Source organism: Heterodontus francisci, chromosome 8, assembly GCF_036365525.1.
Source record: "Heterodontus francisci isolate sHetFra1 chromosome 8, sHetFra1.hap1, whole genome shotgun sequence".
Taxonomy (NCBI): Eukaryota; Metazoa; Chordata; class Chondrichthyes; order Heterodontiformes; family Heterodontidae; genus Heterodontus; species Heterodontus francisci.
Window position 1 is genome coordinate 65,475,648 of NC_090378.1, and position 19,481 is coordinate 65,495,128.

Genomic DNA, 19,481 nt, shown 5'->3' on the forward strand with positions numbered 1-19,481 from the left:
TCATCAGGCTCAGCCGGCCAGCCAAGAGTAAAAGACAGCCTATCAAGCATGCAGCAACCTTCAACGTAAACTGTGGAACATCCAAAATGACTGGTGGCTTGCGCTTGAGGAAAAAAAAAAATTCAACTGTACGCTGATATTGGCGAAATAAGAAGTTTCTATGAAGCACTAAAATCTGTCTACGGACCAGCATATGAAACCCAAAATCCTCAAGGAACGCTGATGGCAAGACCCTACACACCGCCAAGGAGTCAGTCCTGGATCGCTGGTCGGAGCACTTTGAAACTCTCTTCAGCGCCAAGTGCACAGTGCATGATACTGCCATCAATCGCATTCAACGACAGCCTGTCAAAGAAGACTGGATGAGAGCCCAACTCTGGAGGAAACTGTGACCACCATCAACCAGAAGAACAAAGCCCCCGGAGCTGATGGAATTCCACCCAAAGCCTTGAAGCATGATGGCCCTGCCCTATACATCAAGCTCCATGGGTTTTTCCATGGCCTGCTGGGAACAGGGCAGGATTCCACGGGATCTTTGTGGTGCTGTAACCATCACCTTTTATAAAAAAAAAGGAGCAAAAATCAGACTGCTCCATCTACCATGGGATCACCCTCCTTTCTATTGCTGGGAAGATCCTGGCTAGAATACGTCTGAACAGGCTTATGCCTAGCATTGCAGAAGAAAACCTCCCAGAGAGCCAGTGTGGTTTCAGAGAAAACAGAGGTACCACAGACATGGTATTTGCACTCAGACAATTACAAGTGTTGTGAGCAAAACAAAGGCCTGTACATAGACTTCACCAAGGCATTCGACACGGAGTAGAGATGGACTTTGGAAAAATCCTTGGAAAAACTTGGATGCCCACCCAGGTTCCTGGCCGTGGTGAAGCAGTTTCATGAAAATAAGTATGGACAAGTCAAGCAAAACAGTGACTGCTCAAGTCCCTTCCATATCTCCAATGGCGTGAAGCAGGGATGTGTACTGGCCCTAACCCTAGTCGCCATTTTTTTCAGCAAGCGGCAGCAGGCAAAGGAAGACCTTGAGGGAGTTCACATACGCTTCCAGACTGAGGGAGGCCTTTTCAACCTCAGGCATCTTCAGGTTCACACGAAGCCACAAGAAAAACTCTTCTGTGAACTTCTTTTTGCTGATGACTGACTGTGGGCCATAAGAGCACAGTCAGACCTGCAAAGCATAACATATTTTTGAGGCAGCACAACTCTTCGGACTAAAAATTAGTTTAAAGTAAACTGAAGTCCTGCATCAGCCTGCACCCCAAGAAGATGATAGACCACCAAGCATAGTCATCAAGGGAACACAGCTGAATGCCCTCAAGCAATTTACTTATGAGGGAGCGTCATCTCGTTTGATGCCACCATAGACAAGGATGTGGACAATAGGTTCTCAAAAGCAAACAGTATATTCGGCAGACTCTACAAATGTGTGTGGAGCAACCACAGCCTCAGAGCACAGACCAAACTCAAACTGTACAAAGCCATAGTTCTCACTACTCTTCAGTATGGCACTGGGTCCTATACCACCATCATGTATGCCTTCTAGAGCACTTCTATCAGCGCTGCCTCTGCAGCATCCTCAAGATCTGCAGGCAGGACCGTATTACAAACAATGAAGTCCTGGAAACAGTCATCACCAGCAGAGGCCATCCTCCTGCAAAGCCAGCTGCATTGGGCAGGTCGTGTTGCCCAGATGGATGGCAGTCGTGTGCCCAAGATTGCATTGTATGGACAGCTGGCCATGGGTAAAAGAGGGGCCCCATGCAAATGTTTCAAGGACTCCCTAAAGAAGTCCCTCGCCGAGTGCCTGATCGACCATCGCCAGTGGGAAGTGCAGGCCATAGATCCTGATGCTGGCGATGCCACATCGGGAGGGCTACAGACACCTTTGAGACTGAGCGAAGAACCAGTATGAAAACAAAAAAGGAGAAGGATAGATCCAATTGTCCCCAGCAGCGACTACACCTTCACTTGTACCCACTATGGGAAAGTCTACCCGTCACGGATAGGCCTGACTAGCCACCAGCGGGCCTGCAACCGACTACAACCTTACCAAAAGCTTAGTTCATGAAGAAATGCTGAGAGAGACAATACAACAGAATTTCACTTTCATTTTTCAGATGTCAGAACTCAACACGAAACTGCAAATATAATGCTTTATTTAAATACGAATGCTCTCACCATTCATGTATTTTGTCGCAGAATACATACAGATGTCAGCACCAAGGGCCAAAGGACGCTAAAAAAAAAAGAGAAAAAGATTATTGCTGTGGCGACATAAATACAACATCCTACAAGTGTATTTTTTTTGCGTTTGAACGAACCATCAAATTAGATACCATAATTTGAACCAATTCACATCATGGTATTTAGGAGGAAAACTGGTTAAATAACCATTATACTGGAGTATTAAGACTAGATTTACCCAAGCACAATTGTAAATACACAAATTCTGGCACAAACCTTCCAAACTTCAAGTTGCTGATTCTGCATAGGATTGATGGTCAACTCCAGTCTAATGAGAGCAGCTGACACAAAAAACTCAAAACCACAAAACATTAAAATGTCTTGTTTTCTCTTTCCTTTCTCTCCCACAGCCCAAAATTTCTCACTTCACACCTTGCAGGATTTGCTCTCTTTCTGGAGTACAGGCATCCTCTGGTACTTCACCTATTTAAACAGAAAATGTTGGCAGGCTACTTAACCCCAGCAGCACCGAAGACCAGTTTGATTCCATCCTCAAGTTTACACACATGCATTTCTAGTTGAATATTGATGAGCATGAAACGTGGCTAATTTCTGCACCTTAACCAATAGGCACCAATTCTGTTGCTGCACTACTATTGTCACCTCCCAACTCGACATGGAGCAAGAACCATAGATCTTGCTGACTCTATTACTCACTGACTTAACCAGCTGAGTCATCAGATGCACTACTGCCTTCTCCCACCTCCCAAACTACTAGTGTTAGATTAACCTTCGGGTCTATTGAACTTTTACTCAAAGTGACTAGCTTTCACTGGCTATACATTCAGTTCACTTTCGAACTGAATGACTATAATTAATTGCACCATGTATACAGGCAGATCCACAGCATGTACACAAACGACTGATCATGGTATCCTCATTGATGAAGTTGACCACAAAGATAGAGCATTAAACTAGAGGTCAGACAAGTTGAAGATCAACCACTCCCATTTTATGTTTGAATCAGGAAAAACATCTTAAAGCCAAAGTAACCACAGTTAAATGTCGCAGAAATTTTAACATTGCTTTGAAATTGATGCAGATAGGACAAGACATTAGCAAGCAAACCCAGCTGTTACTCAACTATGTTGATCCTTCACAGAAGGAATTGCTTTGAAAGTGACCAACAAATGACTGAATCCAACTTCATTATTGCGACTCTCTTGCAAATGGGGGTAGGTTTTTCCCCAGAGTTGAGGAGGAAATACCAGTGACGATAGAAATTCATAACTAAACGACATACATTGCAGGCACTAGAAAAAGGTAATGATCTAAGTTCAGTTAGCTGAATACATAAAAGATTCCTTCGGAATGAACAAATTGTTGCAGCAAAATATCTTTTGGGAGTCATTACAATTAAAAGTTCGACCAAAACCTTGGAGAGAAAAACAGAACATGGTCCATATTTTTGAAAAAGTGAAGGCCCTTATTGAAGTGGATTGGCATTTGACTGCACTTGGAGACAGAGGGTGGGCATACATAGAAATGTGTTATAAAACCAAAAGAGTACTGGAAATACTCAACAGGTCTGGCAGCATCTGTGGAGAGAGAGAGAGAGAGAGAAGCAAAGTTAACATTCCAGGTCAGTGACCGTTCATCAGAACTGCCAAAGGTTAGAAATGTAATAGGTTTTAAGCAAATAAAGTGGGGGTGGGGCAAAAGAAAACAAAAAAGGTAAGGTGTTAATAGGACATAGGGTCGCAGAATAACTGACAAGAAAGTCATGGGAAAAGGCAAAGAGTGTGTTAACCGTGTGCTGAAAGACAAAGTTAGCGCAGAGAGGGTGTTAAATGACAGAATATTGAAAGCCCTAGCCAAAAGCACAAACATGAGAAAATAAAAAGTGGGGAGGCACATGGTAACAAAATTGAATGATGAAACTAAAATAATTAAACAAGTCAAACTAAAAATAAAAAAAAAAGGGGGCAGGGGCTGTCATGCTCTGAAATTATTGAACTCAATGTTCAGTCCGGTATGCTGTAGAGTACCTAATCGGTAAATGAGATGCTGTTCCTCAAGCTTGCGTTGATGTTCGCTGGAACACTGCAGCAAGCCCAGGAGAGAGATGTGGGCATTAGAGCAGTTGGGGGGGTTTGAAATGGCAAGCGACAGGAAGCTCAGGGTCATGTTTTCATACTGAGCGGAGCTATTCCGCAAAAGCGGTCACCCAATCTGCATTTGGTTTCCCCAATCTAGAGCAGACCGCATTGTGTGCGGCAAATACAGTATACTAAATTGAAAGTAGTAAAAATCGTTGCTTCATCTGAAAAGGAGTGTTTGGGGCCTTGGATAGTGAAGAGGTAAAAGTGCACATATTGCACCGCCTGTCATGGGAAGGGGGATGAGGTGTCTGGGTAATGGAGGAGTGAACCAGGGTGTCGCAGAGGTAATGATCTCTTCGGAATGCTGACACAGGAGGAGGGGAAGATGCGTTTGGTAGTGGCATCATGCTGGACATGGCGGAAATGGAAATGTGTTTGTGTGGCATGAAGTAATTAGCCGGGTTCCCAAAGGATTAGTCATATATTATGACCATGAATATTGCAACAGCAACAACTATTTATATAGTAGTCATTTGGTAGTAAAGAGCTTGAGTATTGCTGAAAATAGAGACATTTTGTCGAAGCTTTTCGTCTTGCACTCATCAGGACAATTTGCAAGAATACCAATGTAAGGGAAAGCAACAAATTTATACAATATGAGAAGGGAGTGCACTGATTGATAGAGGTGTTGCCATGGAGAATGCACTAGTTTATGGTGACTGACAGTTAACTGCCAAGCTTGGTTTGAAATTTAAACTAGGCAGCTTGACTGATTCCTCAGGGCAATGCCATTATTCATGCCTTAGTTACGCCTAGACTTGACAATTCAAATGCACTCCTGGCTGGTCTCCAATATTCTACTCTGTAAACTTGAGATTATCCAAAACTCTGCTGCCAGACTCACACCAAGTCCCGTTCCCCTACCACACTGTGCTTGCTAATCTACACTGGCTCCTGGTCAATCAATGGCTGGATTTTAAAATTCTCATCGTCGTTTTCAAATTCCATTATGGCTTCACCTCTCCCTCTCTCTAATCTCCTCCACCCCCACAACGCTCCGAGATATCTGCACTCCTCTAATTCCAGCCACTTGAGCATCCCGGAGTTTAAATCAGAAATAGAGGACACGGATTTGCAAAAGCAATAGCGACATGAGGAAAAACCATTTTATACATTAAGTACTTAGGATCTGGAATGCATTGCCTAAGCGTGTGGTGGAAGCGGATTCAATTAAAGCCTTCAAACGAAAGCTGAATAATTAACTGAAGAGAAAAAATTTGCAGTGCTACAGGGAAAAGGCAGGGGAGTGGGACTAGGCGAGTTGCTCTTGCAGAAAGCTGGCATGGACGTGATGGGCCCAATGGCCTCCTGTAATGTGACCATTCGGTGATTTTAATCGCTTCACTATTGCTGGCTGTGCCTACAGTTGCCTAGGCCCCAAGCTCTGGAAAACTCTCCCTACACCTCTCCTGCACTCCTTAAAACCTACATCTTTGACCAAACATTTGGTCATCTGACCCAATATCTCCTTTTGTGGCTGTCATACCTTGTTTTATAATACTCCTGTAAAGCACCCTAGGATGTTGTATTAGGTTAAACAGCACTCTGTAAAATATAAGTCATTGAGATTGTAGAACACAAAAGCACAGAAATGATATGGATCCTGTACAGGGAATTGGTTCATCTCCATCTGGAATACCCTATGCATTTCCTGTCACCATATTACAGTAAAGACATGATGGCACTGGAAAAACAGCAGCAAAAGATTATCTGATACTTGAACTACTAGGAAAAAGACTACAGAAACAGCTTGTTTACACTAAAGGAGCAATCTTAGAGGGGGTCAAGATATTGGAAGATTCTCAAGAACATAAGCAAAAGAATGTTTATCTTCAAGAATGACAGTGTGAGGGGCACAAGATGAAGTTCAAAAGAGGCAAGGTGAATGCACAGATAAATATAACTATTTCACATAGGGGATGGTGACGTCTGAAATGGAGTTCTAAGGGAAGCAGTTGATGCTGATAATTATAAAAAAAAAAGGAGTTGGTCAAGCATTTGGTGAATAAGATCAAACGAAGGACACAGAAAGTGAACTCTGCATTGCTTTTGGAGTTTCAGACGAAGCAGATGGACTGACATGGATGGATGTTTCCCTGTCCTACTCCCTTTCAAGAATGGATTTGATGTCAAAATGCATCCAAATGATTAAAACAAATATGAGTTTTATTACAATAGCAAAATGCACAAGTTAATTGCTGAAATGCCATTATTTCTTCAAAAAAAAAATATGGGTAGCAAGTGAGAAAGTGCTATTGAAGCCAAAGATCAGCCATGGCCATATTGAATGGCGGAGCAGGCTCGAGGGACCATATGGTCTACTGCTGCTCCTATTTCTTATGTTAGGTTAAGATCCTTATCTCAAGGACGCCTGGATCTGGAATTATTTATAGAAACCACTGCATTTCAATCAACCATGAAGCTGTAAAGTATATAACTAAAGTTTTACATATTGCAAAATGTTTAATATAATGTATAGGTAGCATAATGGAAAAGCCACATCATACAGATAATTGTTGCAACATGTCAGTAGCAAGAACTATTCATATATAAGTCCATCAATTGGAATGCAGGAGAGATCACTTCAGTAACACTGGCAATTTTACTGAGCCTGGTAGAATCAGACATGCCAGGAGGCATGAGCAAAGAAAAATGATATTCCAATCAAAAGAAATTAACCAATGCCAAATATTTGAAAATACATTGAGAATTTTTTGAATCAATTCAGTAGTGTGGATATTTGTAGGCCACCATTACCTGGAAATAGGCTGACATGAAGGTGTTATCCACTACCATAATGATGTCTCCATGCTTGTGTACAATTTCTGCACAAGCTTTGATGTCAACAACAGCCATCATAGGGTTAGTAGGAGTCTCAATCCAGACAAGCTGTGAAAGGAAACAAACAGATTAGAGGCAGAGGTTTCTCCAAAAGGGCATTCCGGTTTGTATTTTGGGGGCGGGGAGGATAAGTGAGAACAAAGTAGCACAGACTATTGGGTTCTCAAAAGCTAGGACTAAGATCAAAATGGACTTTGTACTGTTTCGGGGGTTGTCCCAGGAGAGACTTGAGCCAGGCAGTGTTGTTGGCTGATTGATTAGCTACCATATCTAGCTCGGTCCTGCATTTCAGTACTTTTTTTTCCATTCATTCATGGGATTTGGGCATCGCTGGCCAGGCCAGCATTTATTGCCCATCCCTAATTGCCCTCGGGAAGGTGGTGGTGAGCTGCCTTCTTGAACCGCCGCAGTCCATTTGGGGTAGGTACACCCACAGTGCTGTTAGGAAGGAAGGGAGTTCCAGGATTTTGACCCAGCGACAGTGAAGGAACTGCGATATAGTTCCAAGTCAGAATGGTGTGACTTGGAGGGGAACTTGCAGATGGTGATGTCCCCATGCATTTGCTGCCCTTGTCCTTCTAGTTGGTAGAAGTCGCGGGTTTGGAAGGTGCTGTCTTGGTGCATTGCTGCAGTGCATCTTGCAAATGGTACACACTGCTGCCACTGTGCGTCGGTGGTGGAGGGAGTGAATGTTTGTAGATGGGGTGCCAATCAAGTGGGCTGCTTTGTCCTGGATGGTGTCGAGCTTCTTGAGTGTTGTTGGAGCTGCACCCATCCAGGCAAGTGGACAGTATTCCATCACACTCCTGACTTGTGCCTTGTAGATGGTGAACAGGCTTTGGGGAAATCAGGTGAGTTACTCGCCGCAGGATTCCTAGTCTCTAATCTGTTGTAGCCACGGTATTTATATGGCTACTCCAGTTCAGTTTCTGGTCCAAGGTAGCCCCTGGGATGTTGATGGTGGGGGATTCAGCGATGGTAATGCCATTGAATGTCAAGGGGAGATGGTTAGATTCTCTCTTGTTGGAGATGGTCATTGCCTGGCACTTGTGTGGCACGAATGTCACTTGCCACGTATCAGCCCAAGCATGTATATTGTCCAGGTCTTGCTGCATTTCTACACAGACTAATTCAGTATCTGAGGAGTCACGAATGGTGCTGAATATTGTGCAATCAGCAAACATCCCCACTTCTGACTTTATGATTGAAGGAAGGTCACTGATGAAGCAGCTGAAGATGGTTGGGCCGACAACACTACCCTGAGGAACTCCTGTAGTGATGTCCTGGAGCTCAGAGATTGACCAACAACCAGAACCATCTTCCTTTGCACCAGGTATGTCTCCAGCCAGCGAAGGGTTTTCCCCCTAATTCCCATTGACCTTAGCTTTGCTAGGGCTCCTTGATGCCATATTCGGTCAAATGCTGCCTTGATGTCAAGGGCAGTCACTCTCACCTCGAGTTCAGCTCTGTCCATGTTTGAACCAAGATTGTAATGAGGTCAGGAGCCAAGTGGCCCTGGCAGAACCCAAACTGAGCGTCACTGAGCAGATTATTGCTAAGCAAATGCCGCTTGATGGCACTGTTGAGAACACCTTCCATCATTTTACTGATTGAGAGCAGGCTGACAAGGCTGTAATTGGCGGGTTGGACTTGTCCTGCTTTTTGTGTACAGGACATACCTGGGTAATTTTCCACATTGACGGATAGATGCCAGTGTTGTAGCTGTAATGAAACAGCTTGGCTAGGGCGCGGCAAGTTCTGGAGCACAGGTCTTCAGTACTATTGCCGGAATATCGTCAGGGCCATGGGGCCTTCAGTCGTTTCTGGATATCACATGGAGTGAATTGAATTGGCTGAAGTCTGGCGTCTGTGATGCTGGGGACTTCAGGGGGTGGCCGAGATGGATCATCAACTCGGCACTTCCGGCTGAAGATTGTTGCAAATGCTTCAGCCTCATCTGTCACACTGATGTGCTGGGCTCCCCCATCATTGAGGATGGGGATATTTGTGGAGCCACCTCCTCCAGTTAGTTGTTTAATTGTCCACCACTATTCACGGCTGGATGTGGCAGGACTGCAGAGCTTAGATCGGATCCGTTGGTTATGGGATCGCTTAGCTCTATCGCATGCTTCTTACGCAGTTTGGCACGCAGATAGTCCTGGGTTGTAGCTTCACCAGGTTGACACCTCATTGAGGTATGCCTGGTGCTGCTCCTGGCATGCCCTCCTGCACTCTTCATTGAAGAAGGGTTGGTCTCCTGGCTTGATGGTAATGGTAGAGTGGGGGATATGCCGGGCCATGAGGTTACAGATTGTGGTCGAGTACAATTCTGCTGCTGATGGCCCACAGCATCTCATGGATGCCCAGTTTTGCATTGCTAGATCTGTTCGAAATCTATCCATTTAGCATGGTGGTAGGGCCACACAACATGGAGGGAGGGTATCTCAATGTGAAGGCAGGACTTTGTCTCCACAAGGACTGCGCAGTGGTCACTCCTACCAACAGTGTCATGGACAGATGCATCTGCGGCAGGCAGATTGGTGAGGATGAGGTCAAGTAAGTTTTCCGCTCGCCACTTGCCGCAGATGTCCTTTAGGGCTCGGCCAGTAATGGTGTTACCGAGCCACTCTCTGTGATGGACATTGAAGTCCCCCACCCAGAGTACATTCTGTGCCCTCGCCACCCTCCGCGCTTCCTCCAAGTGCTGTTCAACATGGAGCAGTACTGACTCATCAGCTGAGGGAGGGCAGTAGGTGGTAATCAGTAGGAGGTTTCCTTGTCCATGTTTGACCTGATGCCATGAGACTTCATGGGGTCCGGAGTCGATGTTGAGGACTCCCAGAGCAACTTCCTCCCTACTGTATACCACTGTGCCACCACCTCTGGTGGGTCTGTCCTGCTGGTGGGATAGGACATACCCGGGGATGGTGATGGCAGTGTCTGGGACAATGTCTGTCAGGTATAAATCCATGAGTATGACTATGTCAGGCTGCTGCTCGACTAGTCTGTGGGACAGCTCTCCCAACTTTGGCACAAGCCCCCAGATGTTAGTAAGGACGACTTTGCAGGGTTGACAGGGCTGGGTTTGCCGTTGTCGTTTCCAGTGCCTAGGTCGATGCCGGGTGGCCCGTCCGGTTTCATTCTTTTTTTATTGACTTCGTAGCAGTTAGAAACAATTGAGTGGCTCGTTAGGCCATTTCAGAGGGCATGTAACAGTCAACCACATTGTTGTGGGTCTGGAGTCACATGTAGGCCAGACCAGGTAAGGACAACAGATTTCCTTCCCTAATGGACATTAGTGAACCAGATGGCTTTTTACAACAATCGACAATGATTTCATGGCCATTAGACTAGCTTTTCTTTAATTCCAGATTTATTAATTCAATTCAAATTCCACCTTCTGCTGTGGTGGGATTTGAACCCATGTCCCCATAGCAATACCCTGGGTCTCTGGGTTACTAGTCCTGGTGGTGTGGTGGTTCTCATCACTAAACCACACCTTGTTCTGTCTCCCTACTCCTCTAGCGCTTTCTCCTATTTTAAGTGCCTCACCTCATTCCAGCCTTCTCACTCTTGTCAATTTTAAAATAAGAGTTGGCCATTTAGGACAGAGATGAGAAGTTTCTTCACTCAGGGTTGTAAATATTTGGAATTTTCTACCCCAGATGCTCAGTCATTGAGTATATTAAGTGAGTTTTTGGATACTAAGTAAATCAAAGGAGATGGGGATAATGCAGAACATGGAATTGAGGCAGATCAGCCATGATCTTTGGAATGGGGGAGCATGTTCGAGAGGGCCAAGTGACCTACTCCTGCTCCTATTTAGATTCCTAAAATCCTCATTCTCTACCGCCCATCCAAGTACAATAAAAAAAAGTTTTCCTAACCGGTGACTAGTGATTTGCTCAACTATACCCTCACCTCCACCTTTAATTCCCTAATAATTATTAAAAGCATTACTGTCTCCCATCCTAGCAGTCAACGCTACCACCACCCACCTCCCCGACACTCATCTGCACTTATGTCCAAGAGATGCACATTTGAACGAACATGGTGGACAACTGGCTTAGCCATTCACCACTAAATCTGGCTAGACCACTTAAAGCACCATAAGGTCCCACTGTCTTGTGCCAAAACTGATCACTATTCCAGGATTATCCAGTCATGCAAAGCTAACTCCAGCTTCTTTTCTCTACTGCAAACAGTCTTCTTAAACCCCTTTACCCTCTCCTCCACTCAATAAGTGCGAGGAGCTCATGAACTTCTTTTGTCACTAAGATTACCATCTAAATCAGCTGTTTGCCTCTCTTCCCTAGTCCACCAGGCCAAAGATCCTCTAAGGTTTCCCCATACCCTAGCCCTGAATTCAGATCTTTCTAGTTTCTCCCCCATCTCCTGCCAAGATCATTTTGTTCATGAGAACCACCTCCTGTCCCCGCAACCTGATTCCCACAAAACTGATCACCCAGCTTCACTTTCTGGCCCCATATGGTTAACAATCCTCTCCTCAGGTACTGTCCTTCAAATCTGCTATCATTACCCCTCCTCAAAAAAAAATTCCTTCTTTGCAAGCTACCATCTCATCTCCAACTTCCTGATCCTCTCCAAAGTCCTTGAACATGCTGCCACCTCTGAATCTTTGGAAGGGTTCTGGAATAGATGGGCAATCAGATTTCCACCCCTGCCACAGTACCAAACGGCTGAGTCACAAATGAACAAAGAACAGTACAGCACAGGAACAGGCCATTCGGCCCTCCAAGCCTGTGCCAATCTTGATGCCTGCCGAAACTAACGCCTTCTGCACTTCCGGGGCCCATATCACTCTATTCCCTTCCTATTCATATATTTGTCAAGATGTCTCTTAAATGTCACTTTCGTATCTGCTTCCACCACCTGCCCTGGCAGCAAGTTCCAGGCACTCACCACCCTGTGTTAAAAAAAAAACTTGCCTCGCACATCCCCTCTAAACCTTGCCCCTCACACCTTAAACCTATGTCCCCTAGTAACTGGCATCCTATACGACGGTTCCCCTGGCTCTTTAAATCAGTTCATTTTAGCCCTATCTAAAAGTTAACAGTTAGTTTAGTGTATGTTACCTGGGCCCACTGCCCTCCCCCAGCCACACCTGCTCTTTGTTTTCTCAATGAAATTGATCCGGATGAAACTGACGAGAACAGCTGCCGATACTTTAATCTCCGATCCTGCTGTCTTGACAGTCCAGAGTGTCTGCAGCCACGGCATGCGGTAAGTCCATTGAGGTGAAGAAGGAGCTGCGGGACCCGAGAGAAGTCCTGTGAAAAGGTGCCCCGAACACCCAAAACATCCACGAGCGGCCCCCCCGGCCGCAACTTCAAAGCGCCCGCGGGAGATGGCTCGGAGAGCATCTGCAGCGCACTGTCGGCAATGCTGCATGCCTTTATTTAAACCACTGCAAAAAAAAAAAACCCTTAGCAAATGTAACCACCTCTAAGTCTGCCAAATGATGCTTCACCTCCCGAAGGACGGAGATGAGCTTTCCGGACGTCGATGGTGGGCACTGAGGAAATGGCTTATTACCTGCACCAGATTCCACCCCCCCCCTTTACCCCCCTTCCACCCCCCCCACCCCCGTCCCCTTCCCTGCTCCACCCTCTCAGCTCACCCCCTCACAACCCCGTCCCAGCCCGCCCCCCCCCCCCCGCACCATCTTCACCCCGCACCCCCTTCCCCTGCACCCCCCCCCACCCCCTCCCTCTACCCCTCCCCCTTGCATCCCCTCCTCCCACCGGCACCATCCTACACCTGTGTAGGGGCCCCAACAACCCCACTGCCTTGTGGGCGTCTCGGGAGAGACCAAGGCTAAGGGAGTAAACCCTAACAGAAAATCCGGAGCGGAACCCCGTAGGCGGTCATGTGTCACCTTTGGCATGTTTCCGGCAGTTCCTGCAGCCATACTGGTGCCAAACGTCGTGTCCTGCACTCCTTTGGACCCCACCAGAAAGGCCAAGAGGGGGGTTTTGACGACTGGGCAACTCTCAACCTCCATAAATTTGCCCAGGCATGCGCCATGGAGAGGTCACTCCATAGTTGCCTCACAGCGACTGAAACAACATGGAAGGCAGCAGTTACGGGTTATAAGTCCAGATAAATTGGCGTAGAAACTGGGCGCCACGGGTTGCCTTTGTCGGTGGGAGAGGTCATTGCACCTCACTGGACAGCTACCGCCCGCCTCAAACCGGGCAGCCCCCGGTCAATAAGGTTCTGTCCCGCCACAGTCTGCCTGCTTCAATGGGTGCTTGGAGCTCAGGGTCATTGCCCGAAAGGTGGACTGATACACCGCACCAAACAACATGAAAAAAGGAAAGAAGGTACCAGCCCTTCGCTTTGCAAGCTGGAACGTCAGAACTATGTGTCCTGGCCTGTCGGAAGACCTTACACAAATCAACGATTCTCGGAAGACCGCCATCATTAACAACGAGCTCAGTAGACTCAATGTGGACATTGCAGCACTTCAGGAGACTCGCCTCCCCGCGAGTGGCTCTCTAGCAGAGCAAGACTACACCTTCTTCTGGCAGGGCAGGGATCCTGAAGAACCAAGACAGCATGGAGTGGGCTTCGCCATCAGAAACTCCTTGCTCAGCATGATAGAGCCTCCCTCAAATGGCTCGGAACGCATACTGTCCATCCGACTGCTCACCACCTCTGGTCCAGTACACCTACTCAGCATCTATGCTCCAACACTCTGTTCCGCACCTGAAGCTAAAGACCAGTTCTATGAACAACTCCATAACATCATTAGCAGCATCCCCAACACCGAACACCTATTCCTGCTGGGGGACTTTAATGCCAGGGTTGGGGCCGACCATGACTCATGGCCCTCCTGCCTTGGGCGCTATGGCGTTGGAAGGATGAATGAGAACGGGCAGAGACTGCTTGAGTTGTGTACCTATCATAACCTCTGCATCACCAACTCGTTCTTTCACACTAAACCCTGTCACCAGGTTTCATGGAGGCACCCAAGATCACGTCGTTGGCACCAGCTAGACCTCATTGTCACAAGGCGAGCCGCCTTAAACAGTGTTCAAATCACACGCAGCTTCCACAGTGCGGACTGCGACACCGACCACTCCCTGGTGTGCAGCAAGGTTAGACTCAGACCAAAGAAGTTGCATCATTCCAAGCAGAAGGGCCACCCGCGCATCAACACGAGCAGAATTTCTCACCAACAGCTGTTACAAAAATTTCTAAATTCACTTGTAACAGCCCTTCAAAACACTCCCACAGGGGATGCTGAGACCAAGTGGGCCCACATCAGAGACGCCATCTATGAGTCAGCTTTGACCACCTACGGCAAAAGTGCGAAGAGAAATGCAGACTGGTTTCAATCTCATAATGAAGAGCTGGAACCTGTCATAGCCGCTAAGCGCATTGCACTTTTGAACTACAAGAAAGCCCCCAGCGATTTAACATCCGCAGCACTTAAAGCAGCCAGAAGTACTGCACAAAGAACAGCTAGGCGTTGCGCAAACGACTACTGGCAACACCTATGCAGCCATATTCAGCTGGCCTCAGACACCGGAAACATCAGAGGAATGTATGATGGCATGAAGAGAGCTCTTGGGCCAACCATCAAGAAGATCACCCCCCTCAAATCTAAATCGGGGGACATAATCACTGACCAACGCAAACAGATGGACCGCTGGGTTGAGCACTACCTAGAACTGTACTCCAGGGAGAATGCTGTCACTGAGACTGCCCTCAATGCAGCCCAGCCTCTACCAGTCATGGATGAGCTGGACATACAGCCAACCAAATCGGAACTCAGTGATGCCATTGATTCCCTAGCCAGCGGAAAAGCCCCTGGGAAGGACAGCATTACCCCTGAAATAATCAAGAGTGCCAAGCCTGCTATACTCTCAGCACTACATGAACTGCTATGCCTGTGCTGGGACGAGGGAGCAGTACCCCAGGACATGCGCGATGCCAACATCATCACCCTTTATAAAAACAAAGGTGACCGCGGTGACTGCAACAACTACCGTGGAATCTCCCTGCTCAGCATAGTGGGGAAAGTCTTTGCTCGAGTCGCTCTGAACAGGCTCCAGAAGCTGGCCGAGCGCGTCTACCCTGAGGCACAGTGTGGCTTTCGTGCAGAGAGATCGACTATTGACATGCTGTTCTCCCTTCGTCAGATACAGGAGAAATGCCGTGAACAACAGATGCCCCTCTACATTGCTTTCATTGATCTCACCAAAGCCTTTGACCTCGTCAGCAGACGTGGTCTCTTCAGACTACTAGAAAAGATCGGATGTCCACCAAAGCTACTAAGTATCATCACCTCATTCCATGACAATATGAAAGGCACAATTCAACATGGTGGCTCCTCATCAGAGCCCTTTCCTATCCTGAGTGGTGTGAAACAGGGCTGTGTTCTCGCACCCACACTTTTTGGGATTTTCTTCTCCCTGCTGCTTTCACATGCGTTCAAATCCTCTGAAGAAGGAATTTTCCTCCACACAAGATCAGGGGGCAGGTTGTTCAACCTTGCCCGTCTAAGAGCGAAGTCCAAAGTACGGAAAGTCCTCATCAGAGAACTCCTCTTTGCTGACGATGCTGCTTTAACATCTCACACTGAAGAATGCCTGCAGAGTCTCATCGACAGGTTTGCGTCTGCCTGCAATGAATTTGGCCTAACCATCAGCCTCAAGAAAACGAACATCATGGGGCAGGACGTCAGAAATGCTCCATCCATCAATATTGGCGACCACGCTCTGGAAGTGGTTCAAGAGTTCACCTACCTAGGCTCAACTATCACCAGTAACCTGTCTCTAGATGCAGAAATCAACAAGCGCATGGGTAAGGCTTCCACTGCTATGTCCAGACTGGCCAAGAGAGTGTGGGAAAATGGCGCACTGACACGGAACACAAAAGTCCGAGTGTACCAGGCCTGTGTCCTCAGTACCTTGCTCTACGGCAGCGAGGCCTGGACAACGTATGCCAGCCAAGAGCGACGTCTCAATTCATTCCATCTTCGCTGCCTTCGGAGAATACTTGGCATCAGGTGGCAGGACTATATCTCCAACACAGAAGTCCTTGAAGCGGCCAACACCCCCAGCTTATACACACTACTGAGTCAGCGGCGCTTGAGATGGCTTGGCCATGTGAGCCGCATGGAAGATGGCAGGGTCCCCAAAGACACATTGTACAGCGAGCTCGCCACTGGTATCAGACCCACCGGCCGTCCATGTCTCCGTTATAAAGACGTCTGCAAACGCGACATGAAATCGTGTGACATTGATCACAAGTCGTGGGAGTCAGTTGCCAGCATTCGCCAGAGCTGGCGGGCAGCCATAAAGACAGGGCTAAATTGTGGCGAGTCGAAGAGACTTAGTAGTTGGCAGGAAAAAAGACAGAGGCGCAAGGGGAGAGCCAACTGTGCAACAGCCCCAACAAACAAATTTCTCTGCAGCACCTGTGGAAGAGCCTGTCACTCCAGAATTGGCCTTTATAGCCACTCCAGGCGCTGCTTCACAAACCACTGACCACCTCCAGGCGCGTATCCATTGTCTCTCGAGATAAGGAGGCCCAAAAGAAAGAATACGACGGTTACAAAGATAAACCATCCCTGTTGATCCTTCTCGACCTGGTTGCAGTCTTGACAAGTCAACCACACCATCCTCCTCTAATGCCTCTCCACCATCGTCCAGCTGAGCAGGATTGCATTTGCTTTGCCCCATTCTCATCTATCTATTCACAGTCAGAGAATCACCCAAAATGGCTTCTCTTCCCACTCCTGCACCATTCCCTCTGGCGTCCCAAGAAGTTATCCTTGGTCTCCTCTTATTTCTCATCTACATGCTGCCCCTTGGCAACATCATCCAAAAACTGCATCAGTTTGCACATTCTATGATGACACCCAGCTCGAATTCACCCAACCTCTATCGACCCCTCCACTGTTTCTAAATTTAGACTGCTCATCCAGTACTAGCTGTCAGACAAGCAGAAATTTCCCCCAACTAAATATTGGGAAGACAGAAGCGATTATCCATGGTCCCCACTACGAACTCCGTTCCCTAGCCACTGACTCCAGCCTTCTCCTTGGCAACTTTGAGGCTGCTCCACTACCTTGGAGTCATATTTGGCACCAAGAGGAGATCTTGACCACATACTAACACTATTAATACTGAGTATTTCCATCTCTAACATGCCCAACTCTGTCCCAACTCAGATCATCTGCTGCTGAAACCCCTCATCTATGCTTTGGTTACTTCTAGATGTGACAATTCCAGCACAATCCTGGCCAGCCTCCCATGTTTTACCCTCTTTAAAACTTGGTCATCCAGAACTCTACTGCCTGTCCTAACTTTCCACAAGTTCCGTTCAACCATCAACTCAGCTCACTGACTTAAAATTGTTCTTGGTTAAGCAATGCCTTGATTGTAAAAATTCTCACTGTTTTCAAATTTCTTCCTGCCCTTGCCTTTCCCTATATCTAATCTCTTCCAGCCCTACAACTGTCCAATATCTCTGCACTCCAATAGCGGCCACTTCAACATCTCCGCTTTAATTGCTCCACCATTGGTGACCAAATTGCTAAGGCCCCAAGTTCTGGAATTTCTTCTCTAAACCTCTACTTTCTTCTTGAAGATGCTCCTTAAAACCTACCTCTGACCAAGCTACTGGTCATCTACCCAAATATCTCCTAATGTGGCTTGGTGTCAAATGCTCCTGACCTTTGCCTTACCTGCAGACATAGGAGTCTACTTGCACACTAGGTCAGACAGCAAGGTCTGCAATCTATCAAGGCTGAAAGCAAAGACAAAAACACAGCGTTTCCTGATCAGAGAACTCCTCTATGCTGATGCTGTGCTAGTTGCTCACACAGAAACTTGGCTACAAAGATTCAAGAACAGTCTCTCCCATGCCTGAAACTTGTTCTTCTTGACTATAAGCGAAGAGAAAACTGTGGTCATGGACAAGCTGTTGCATCCCTGCCCCGATCACACTCAATAACAGCCCACTGGAAGTGGTTAGCAAATTCTGCGACCTTGGCTCCATAGTGAGACAATCCTTCCCTTGATGCAGAGCTTGATACATACATAGGGAAAGCAGCTACCACCTTTGGCCGACTCGTGAAATGTGCATGGGATGACATCAAGCTGACCCTTGGGACCAAGCTGATGGTTTAGAAGGCCTGCGTTCTCAGCACCTTGCTGAATGGTTGTGAAACATGAGCAACTTACAGCTATCAGGAAAAAAGTCAACAATTTCCATCTTCGGTGTCTGCAGCACATTATGGGTATATCCTGGCAGGACAAAAATCACAAATTCGGCAGTCCTCTCAAGGGCAGCGCTCCCAAGCGTTTAGGCACCAGAGGTGGCTTTGGTGGATCGAAAATGTCCACAGTATGGAAGATGGTCACACCCAATGACTTTCTGTATGGGGAGGTAGCAGGAGCCAGACAAGTGAGGCACCCAAAGCTCCACATCAAGAATGCTTGCGAGCATGACATAAAAGCCCTAAATGTCGACCGTCATACCTGGGAGTCACTAGCTGGTAAAAGTAGAAATGGTGACACATCCTGTGGACTGGTGTTCACTACCACAATGGCCAGTTGCTACAGCAGCTTGGCAACAGATGACAATGTCAAAAACAACAACTCACAGCTTCACGTGTAGCACTATGGCAGAAGCTGCAACTCAAGGAAAGGCCTTCGCAGCCATCAGCAGAAGATGCACCAAGAGAAGACACCCCACCTAAATGGATTGTTTACTGTGTGTCCATCATCTTTCATAGATGGAAGGATGCCAAAAGTGCCTTGGAACATTATTACATTAAAAGGTCCTATATAAATACAAATTGTTGTAAAGGCCATGTAAATAAATATTGCAAAAGGAACGTTTAAAACAAAAAAGTATGGAGAAAGGCCAGTGAGAATAAGACCAAGTAGATAATTCGGAATCAGCAGAGACACAAATGGGACAAACAGAATCTTTTGGCAGATTTTACAGCATAATTTTACATATATATTGCTTATACAAATCAGATAACTTTAAAATAAACTTGAAAATTGATGTCCACATTTGATATTGTCTTGGGTACATCATCACTGACTACTCCTGCAAGCAGACCACCGCCCCCCTGCTCCCAGTAATCAGGAGTTTGCCCTGACTGCCCAGTATCTAGTCATATGGCAGTATGACCCAGGGATCATAACAATGAAACCCCTTCTTTGTGGCCAATACTGTAACCTTGAGCATGCCCCCACGTGCATTTCTTCTACATTTGGTATGGCA

The 19,481-nt window shown here is 46.8% G+C and overlaps 1 protein-coding gene across 1 annotated transcript in view; it reads right to left on the reverse strand.

The window, feature by feature from the left end:
- LOC137372873 (cystathionine gamma-lyase-like) overlaps positions 1 to 19,481 on the reverse strand; it is an 84,100-nt gene that overhangs the window by 45,587 nt on the left and 19,032 nt on the right. Inside the window, exons 5-6 of the mRNA XM_068037248.1 lie at positions 7,122 to 7,253; positions 2,197 to 2,254 (exon numbers count right to left, since the gene is read on the reverse strand). Of these exons, the coding sequence (XP_067893349.1) occupies positions 2,197 to 2,254; positions 7,122 to 7,253 (190 nt within the window). The remainder of the gene's footprint in view (positions 1 to 2,196; positions 2,255 to 7,121; positions 7,254 to 19,481) is intronic.